Source organism: Biomphalaria glabrata, chromosome 2, assembly GCF_947242115.1.
Source record: "Biomphalaria glabrata chromosome 2, xgBioGlab47.1, whole genome shotgun sequence".
In the NCBI taxonomy this organism is placed as follows: domain Eukaryota; kingdom Metazoa; phylum Mollusca; class Gastropoda; family Planorbidae; genus Biomphalaria; species Biomphalaria glabrata.
In genome coordinates this window covers 28,163,615-28,173,264 of record NC_074712.1, presented here as the reverse complement: position 1 = coordinate 28,173,264, position 9,650 = coordinate 28,163,615, and the positions used below count along the sequence as shown (strand labels likewise).

At 35.4% G+C, this 9,650-nt stretch overlaps 1 protein-coding gene across 1 annotated transcript; it reads right to left on the bottom strand.

Moving 5' to 3' along the window:
* Positions 1 to 3,342: 3,342 nt before the first annotated feature.
* LOC129924843 (uncharacterized) lies at positions 3,343 to 9,173 on the bottom strand. The gene is made up of 3 exons (XM_056022145.1): positions 8,146 to 9,173; positions 6,820 to 6,986; positions 3,343 to 3,526 (listed from the first exon to the last, which is right to left on the bottom strand). The coding sequence occupies exons 1-3, from the start codon at positions 8,974 to 8,976 to the stop codon at positions 3,361 to 3,363; spliced, it is 1,164 nt and encodes a 387-aa protein (XP_055878120.1). The 5' UTR covers positions 8,977 to 9,173; the 3' UTR covers positions 3,343 to 3,360.
* Positions 9,174 to 9,650: the final 477 nt, after the last annotated feature.

Sequence of the window (9,650 nt, the reverse complement as noted above, 5' to 3'; positions counted from 1 at the left end):
CTTCTAGGTTTCTGAAGGTTTCATAAAGTTCTGACTTTAATTCGTCATGTCACTTCGCCATACGCTAATGACTAGTAAGACGGCTTAGGTGACGACACTTACATCTGGCGTCTCCCATTCTGATTTAGAACAGTTCGAGATGGATAAAGACACTTCTTCATTAGCAGTTTTTCCTGAATTGTAATTGTAAAAATTTAGTAGCAACGCAAACAACTTTGGAGGTTGGTAGGTTGGGAAAATGCTGGCTTGATTGCAGGTGCCGTACTCTGGATAAACTCCCTTTAATGCAAGAACAAAACAACAGTTATTTTAGTAACAGTGTATTTACAATTTAAACGTTATACACACGATTAAAATGACAAGTATATTTGGGGATATGGACTTTAATCACAGCAACACAACAATTTATGGATGAACGTCTTTCTGTCAAGTTGTCAATGTCTTTGTCTGAACGTCTTTCTGTCAAGTTGTCAATGTCTTTGTCTGTACGTCTTTCAGTCAAGTTGTCAATGTCTTTGTCTGTACGTCTTTCTGTCAAGTTGTCAATGTCTTTGTCTGAACGTCTTTCTGTCAAGTTGTCAATGTCTTTGTCTAAACGTCTTTCTGTCAAGTTGTCAATGTCTTTGTCTGAACGTCTTTCTGTCAAGTTGTCAATGTCTTTGTCTGTACGTCTTTCTGTCAAGTTGTCAATGTCTTTGTCTGTACGTCTTTCTGTCAAGTTGTCAATGTCTTTGTCTGTACATTAGTAAATGTCAGAAAATATTTTTTGTGTCCACTTTATTTTAAAATTCAAATTTTGTTATATATATGTCAAAATCAGAACAAAGCAGCAAAATGATAATACTATTTGTCAAACTTGAACAAAAGTAAAAGTGATTATAATATAATATGATTGTCTTCTAAAGCCCTAGTCTACCGGACCTGTGTGTTGAGCACCTTGCTGTACGGAAGTGAAACATGGTCAACCTACTCATGGGAGGAAAAAAAGCTGAATGTCTTCCACCTCCGATGCCTAAGGCGGATCTTTAAAATAAGGTGGCAAGATAAGATAACCAATGAGGAAGTGCTACATAGAGCAGGATGCCAGGACATCCGCTCTGTTATCAGCAGCAGACGCCTTGGCTGGCTTGGCCACGTTCGTAGAATGCCAATATGTCGACTTCCACAGGACATCCTGTATGGCGATCTAATAGAAGGCAGGAGAGCCGCTGGTCGCCCACTCTTACGTTATACGGAAGTATGCAAACGCGACATGAAGCTCTTCAAAATCGACACTGGCAACTGGGAAGAGGTGGCACTGGACAGATCCACATGGAGAGAGAGCATAAAGGAAGGGTCACAGATTGCAGATGTCATACACAACAGAAGCAGAAAGAAGGGTGAAAATGCAACGGCGCCTGGTGATTATATATGCCCAACCTGCGATCGCAGCTGTGTATCAAGGATTGGCCTCTTTAGTCACACAAAAAGTTGCAAAGGGAAAAGATCGTCTCTCGAGACGTAAAATGCCACAGAATGATTGTCTTCTACTGGTAAGGATCATGAAATTTAACGGGACCTGACACTAGTGTAGAACAAAATAATACATTATAAAATGCTTGTCATTAAATTATAACAAATCATTTCATTATAAAATAATTGACGTTCAAGTAAAGAAGATCATTTTAAAAAAGGAAGTAAAACATCCCTTCAAACTACAAAGTAGTGGACACTTAGACAATGTACAGCTCACTTAGACTCTGTACAACTCCCATAGACAATAACAACTTACTTAGACTCTGTACAACTCATTTAGACAATTACAACTTACTTAGACTCTGTACAACTCCCATAGACAATTACAACTCACTTAGACTCTGTACAACTCATTTAGACAATATATAACTCACTTAGACAATGTACAAATCACTTAGACAATGTACAAGTCACCTTACAGCGCACAACTTACTTAGACAATATATAACTCACTAAGACAATGTACAGCTTACTTAGACAATGTACAACTCACTTATACAATGTACAAATCACTTAGATAATGTACAAATCACTTAGACAATGGACAAATCACTTAAACAATGTACAGGGTACTTAGACAATGTACAACTCACTTTGACAATGTACAGCTTACTTAGACAAAGAAGAAATCACTTAGACAATGTACAGCTTACTTAAACAATGTACAAATCACTTAGACTCTGTACAACTCACTTAGACAATATAAACCTCACTTAGACAATGTACAGCTTACTTAGACATTGTACAACTCAAACAATGTTCAACTCACTAAGACAGTGTTCAACTCACTTAGTTAATATACAACTAATTATGACTATGTACAACTCAAAAATAATTTTAAAAATGTACAAATCACTTAGACAATGTACAACTTACTTAGAGAATGTACAACTCAAAAATAATTTTAAAAATGTACAAATCACTTAGACAATGTACAACTTACTTAGAGAATGTACAACTCACTTAGACAAAAAAATCACTTGAAGTAAAACTAACTTAGTCAATCTACAGCTTACTTAGACAATGTACAACTCAAATAATGTACAACTCACTAAGACAATGTAAACATCATTTAGACAATGTACAACTCACTAAGACAATGTAAAAATCACTTCTACATGTACAAATCACTTCTACAATGTACAAATCACTTCTACAATGTAAAAATCACTTCTACAATGTACAACTCACTTCTACAATGTACAAATCACTTCTACAATGTACAAATCACTTCTACATGTACAAATCACTTCTACAATGTACAAATCACTTCTACATGTACAAATCACTTCTACATGTACAAATCACTTCTACAATGTACAACTTACTTAGACAATGTAAAAATCACTTCTACAATGTACAAATCACTTCTACAATGTACAAATCACTTCTACAATGTACAACTCACTTCTACAATGTACAAATCACTTCTACAATGTACAAATCACTTCTACATGTACAAATCACTTCTACAATGTACAAATCACTTCTACATGTACAAATCGCTTCTACATGTACAAATCACTTCTACAATGTACAACTTACTTAGACAATGTAAAAATCACTTCTACAATGTACAAATCACTTCTACAATGTACAAATCACTTCTACAATGTACAACTCGATTCTACATGTACAAATCACTTCTACAATGTACACATCACTTCTACAATGTACAACTTACTTAGACAATGTACAAATCACTTCTACAATGTACAAATCACTTCTACAATGTACAAATCACTTTTACAATGTACAAATCACTTCTACAATGTACAAATCACTTCTACAATGTACAAATCACTTTTACAATGTACAAATCACTTCTACATGTACACATCACTTCTACAATGTACAACTTACCAAGTTGCAAATCGCACAGAAAATATTCTTGTAGTTCAAATAGTTGTGTCGGCCAACTGCATATTTTGGAAGTTGAAGCTGGTGACAAGCTGTGACAATATCTTCACTAAATGAGAACCGCTGATTACATTTTCCAATTGGTTCAGTTCTGTAACATAATGTAAAGATTGGCTTGTAACAAAATATTGTTTTATTCAATACAAGTGTCTTTTCAAAACTTTTTCTCCTGCATGGAACAGCAGTAGCGACAAGATAAAGAGGTCGACAGAGAAAGTGATATCAAAGACTTGACCGGACTATCATTGAAAAAGATTCTAGTCGAAAAAAAAAAGACGAATGGATAAATGCGGTCGAAAGATCATGTATGATGCCCCAACACTCAAACAAACCAATAAGATTCTAACCACTCTGCTAGTGATGTGTGTATGAAAATAGAAAATTGTTATATATCGTTTAGTTCAAACTGACTTTAAAGAGGCAACCTCTAAAGGTGACTAGTTCAGCTTATACTGCCTTATACCACCACTTACGTCAAGTACAATTTCTTTTCCTTGTTCGAAATACCAAACAAAATAATTAATTACCAATAGTTAACTATCTACCTAGCGATAACGCACTAAGCGAACTTAACCTCTAGACCATCGGAATGTCCAAAAAAAAACAACAACATTCTTCTGGTCCAGAGTCATTTCGCCCGTATGCAAATTACCACCCCAGTGGTCAATGGTCGCTAGCCCCTCCCCCACTTCCCCCTCTCATTTAAAACCTTGGTCCCTGATGCTGCTGTTCATTTATGTCTAATATATGTATGTATCATCATGTGTTTCAGCACCTAGCTTCAACTCTATGTCTAATATATGTATGTATCATCATGTGTTTCAGCACCTAGCTTCAACTCTATGTCTAATATATGTATGTATCATCATGTGTTTCAGCACCTAGCTTCAACTCTATGTCTAATATATGTATGTATCATCATGTGTTTCAGCACCTAGCTTCAACTCTATGTCTAATATATGTATGTATCATCATGTGTTTCAGCACCTAGCTTCAACTCTATGTCTAATATATGTATGTATCATCATGTGTTTCAGCACCTAGCTTCAACTCTATGTCTAATATATGTATGTATCATCATGTGTTTCAGCACCTAGCTTCAACTCTATGTCTAATATATGTATGTATCATCATTTGTTTCAGCACCTAGCTTCAACTCTATGTCTAATATATGTATGTATCATCATGTGTTTCAGCACCTAGCTTCAACTCTATGTCTAATATATGTATGTATCATCATGTGTTTCAGCACCTAGCTTCAACTCTATGTCTAATATATGTATGTATCATCATTTGTTTCAGCACCTAGCTTCAACTCTATGTCTACTATATGTATGTATCATCATTTGTTTCAGCACCTAGCTTCAACTCTATGTCTACTATATGTATGTATCATCATGTGTTTCAGCACCTAACTTCAACTCTATGTCTAATATATGTATGTATCATCATGTGTTTCAGCACCTAGCTTCAACTCTATGTCTAATATATGTATGTATCATCATGTGTTTCAGCACCTAGCTTCAACTCTATGTCTAATATATGTATGTATCATCATGTGTTTCAGCACCTAGCTTCAACTCTATGTCTAATATATGTATGTATCATCATGTGTTTCAGCACCTAGCTTCAACTCTATGTCTAATATATGTATGTATCATCATGTGTTTCAGCACCTAGCTTCAACTCTATGTCTAATATATGTATGTATCATCATGTGTTTCAGCACCTAGCTTCAACTCTATGTCTAATATATGTATGTATCATCATTTGTTTCAGCACCTAGCTTCAACTCTATGTCTAATATATGTATGTATCATCATGTGTTTCAGCACCTAGCTTCAACTCTATGTCTAATATATGTATGTATCATCATGTGTTTCAGCACCTAGCTTCAACTCTATGTCTAATATATGTATGTATCATCATGTGTTTCAGCACCTAGCTTCAACTCTATGTCTAATATATGTATGTATCATCATGTGTTTCAGCACCTAGCTTCAACTCTATGTCTACTATATGTATGTATCATCATGTGTTTCAGCACCTAGCTTCAACTCTATGTCTACTATATGTATGTATTATGTATCATCATGTGTTTCAGCACCTAGCTTCAACTCTATGTCTACTATATGTATGTATCATCATGTGTTTCAGCACCTAGCTTCAACTCTATGTCTACTATATGTATGTATCATCATGTGTTTCAGCACCTAGCTTCAACTCTATGTCTAATATATGTATGTATCATCATGTGTTTCAGCACCTAGCTTCAACTCTATGTCTACTATGTGTATGTATCATCATGTGTTTCAGCACCTAGCTTCAACTCTATATTTACGTTCACAGCTTCATTGCTCCTACTCACTGAAGCTTCTATATGTCATGTATTTATGCAGGGCCGGTCCTAACAATTGCGGGTCCCTATGCGAAACTGATTGCGCGGGGCCTAGTCTGTGTGGGAATAAGGATAATAAGTAAAAATTAAGATTTAGTATCAGAAAAAAAGTTCGACTTTACTAAGTTAAAAATTGCGATCTGTGCTTTACAACCTTGTAACCAATGGCATATTTATAAAAGTGTAAATAAAGTATTGGAACTTCCGATTAAGGTATAATTTCACATGAAAGCTTAAAATGCCTTTTTTCCTTTTATCACACATAGGATTGGCGTTTTCCGCAATTAATGATACCCACAAATGACAATTTTGTCTATTTTTCTGGAGATTTCAAAAAGCTTTCAGGAGATTTTAATAAATTCAGGAGATTTCCAGGAGTTTTTCGTATATATTTTGCAATTTAATAATTACACCCTGGATTGGCGAGGGGCCTATAAAAGCGCGGGGCTCACTGCTAACGCATTGGTTACAGTGGCCTAAGACCGGCCCTGTATTTATGTTGTCCACTTGTCATTATGAGAGATACACAATTAAATAGAGCTATAGTTTGTCTAATACATGCCTAACGGCTGTCTGTGTCGGCTCTATTGAAGTTGTTGGTTAACGGATGTGGCATACGGGCGAAATGACTCTGGACCAGAAGAATGTTTTTTTGGACATTCCGATGGTCTGGAGATTAAGTTCACTTTGTGAGTTATCGCTAGGCGGTGTTGTCGATTCCGGGGTCACTGGTTCGAACCTTAGTTGGCGTAGTCCCTTATTTTCGTCGCATTAAGTTAACTGTCTAATTGGTTATTTTTTAAAATTGATCCTTGTTTTGTCATGTAAAAGAAATAATTGTGCAAAATTTCAGCTTGATCCAACATTGGGTCTCGGAGAAATAACGTGTACAAACATTTTACCAGACAGTAAGTTGATATAAGCTTTGTAACTATAATAACAATTACCCAATATATATATATTAATGTGCAATATATCTAACTTACAAAATCACTGATTCATAACAGGCTACAATACCAACGTGAGCAGGCACTTTCTGAGTGATTTGACACGATTCCTCTGACAGTGCCATGCGCAGCAACTCGTTCTCGTCAGTTTCTCTATACAGCTTCATAAAGTGAATACATTTAAGAATCAATTCAAACTTCATGACCTGAACAAGAAAAGAAATTCAAAAAATTCAAACCAGAAAATATGTTGAACCATATGAACACAATGTTGCAATTCTAACAAGCAAAATATAAAAATGCTTAAAAAACAGCAACAGCAAAGCTTATCTACGTTTATCTAAGTGGGAGAACTCCACGTTGACAACTATATATCTCAATAGTGTAGAATTTATTTCTCTTTTCGATATCAAATAAATAAATTAATTTCCAATAATTAATTGCCTAATTCTTTCTTTTTTTTAAATTGATTAATGTTTTGTTAGGTTAAATAAATAATCGTGTAAAGTTTCAACTTGATCCGAGAATGGTTGTGAGAGAAATAACAAGTATAAGAAATACATCTATCGAAGGGGCTAAAACTCTAAATATCTCTTAATAATGAAGAATTAATTTCCCATTTTGGTATCAAATAATTAATTATTATTAATTATTTCGAATAATATATATTTTTTATTTAATTGATGTGTTCTATGTTTTTTTGGGTACAATAAATATTAGCGTGAACTTGAATCGAGAATGGGTGTGTGGGAGAAATGACATGTTGGCACTAGACAGACGTACAGAGTGAGCTGATATAAAACTTTGTACAAACCTCGACGATAACGACACTTCAATTACGTTCATGACGTTCGAGTCTTTGTTTTGTTTTTGTTTCCACATATCTAGTTCAGTTCATACTATTACAATTCCTGACAAAGGTTTTACTAAATCTAAGAAAGGCTTTCTTTTTTTAAATTGAGCCACCAAACTTCAACATCGGAATGCTAAAGATCTTAATCACGTGTTTTGAGATCTCAACACGTGAGCTTCGAAGAAAAGGCAGACAGGCGTGGGATGTCAAGCTAACCTTCAGACATGCTCAAGCGTATACACAAGTCTCATTCAGGAATAGTTTAGTGCAAGCAGAGAGCATAAGACGTCGTATTTTGGCCAGGCATGAATGTATTCTATTGTATGGTTAATAAAATCAGATTCAACAAATGCTAGTATCACTAATACCAACAAAAACCTGATTATACCTACTAAGACTAACTATATTGACGGAGCCTCCTTAGTGGTGACTATGTATTTACCAAATGGTTAAGTTGAAAGTTACCGAATCCCAAACTAAACAAGTGCAGGAGAAGGAAATCAAACACTTACTTGTTTAGCGCCGTTGCATTCAGCACAAAATCTATTTCTATAAATAGATCCACTCGTATTGTCTACAGCATATGTTATTGTATCTAGAGTTATGTCTGGTGACCTTCTGTCTATCTGACATTGTCTGAATAGTTCTTCACTGGCGGTGGAGAAGCAAGATTGAATGTAATAAAAGCTGCTACTATCAGAGTCAAAAGCACAGCCCAGCTGACCAGTAAAGTTGCTAGACTCGACCTCTTTCTTAGAATTAGCTTGATAGCGTCTCAGTTTCTCTATCTGGTCCACCAGGTCCTGAAACCCCATGTCAATTTCGGAAAATAGTCCACTTAGTAATCCCTGGGGTGGGAAATAGGGTTCGGAAATTTCCGGACAGCAAATTCCGTAGAGTTCACACCGAGGCTTTTGGCAAGAACATGTAGAGCACGTCAAGCTCGGGCATCGGTTTGAGATATCGTTGATATAAACAACCTGGTCGTCGAGACATCTTTGAGGACAAAAACTTTGCTGATAATCTATTGGAGAAATCTTTTTGTCCCACATGTATTCAATTGGTTGGCTAGGATAGAGAAATAGTGTAGCTGTAGGAATTGGAGTTGGCTCCAACGAGTCGTCATTATGTTCAAAGATGACAGACTGTGTGTGTACAACATTAGCGAGTGCCGTCCATTCAGTAGCTTTAGGAATCAGCGTTGTATTATAGTCCATCTCGGACAATGACGTCGTGTTGTCAATTAAACATGTTTCATTAGAAATATCGGGTAGACCACTTCCAGTACCAACTGTTGAAATCCATATAATGAAAACAGAAAAGAAAGTTCTTTGTTCATACATGGCGAAGTTCTTTACTTTTTTGTTTTATTAGATTGTATAGAAACGTTCAGGTCATTGAAATAAAACATCAAGAAATTAGATCTTGAAAATTCGTTGACATTGTCCTGTAGCAGCTACCAATCCATGGTTCAGCGGTTCTCAACCTTTTTTTGTCGCATCTACACGTGGTTACTTGTTGGTATGGAAAATGAAGGAATAATGCACTTAAAAAAAGGAAATAATTTTATATATTTATTAATATGGGATGGAAAGATCACCAGACTGCAAAAGAAAAAACTTTGTTCAAAAAATGATGACATAGACAAGTTATTTCTAAAAGAGGTCTATTGCTTTGCTGATCACAAGTGAAACGACAACACTTTCCCTCACCTTTTGTAGCTAAAATTATTCTATTTTATAATTTAAATTTGTGAGATGTTAATATCGTGCGAAAAAAAAACTATTTATGTTTCTGCATGTGTGTGTGTGTGTCTGTATGAGAGAAAGTGTGTGTGTGTGTGGGTGAGAGAGAAAGAGGGGGGAGTTGTAAACATTTTACCGTGAAAAAATCGATGCAATCAAAGGAAGTAAAGGTTTTTATAGCCAAATTAAAAAGTGCTGCAATACGGGGCTCTCATTTCTTATTAATGTGATGAGTGACATTAATACTAAATACAGGACTTTTGGAGTGATTC

Bases quoted from the DNA above. Each gene is read 5' to 3' on its own strand.
- LOC129924843 (XM_056022145.1), bottom strand. From the start codon at position 8,976: ATGTATGAACAAAGAACTTTCTTTTCTGTTTTCATTATATGGATTTCA. The intron at 6,987-8,145 runs GTAAGTGTTTGA...TTTCTTGTTCAG, and splicing joins AATGCAACGGCGCTAAACAA to GTCATGAAGTTTGAATTGAT. The intron at 3,527-6,819 runs GTAAGTTAGATA...ATTATGTTACAG, and splicing joins TGTTATGAATCAGTGATTTT to AACTGAACCAATTGGAAAAT.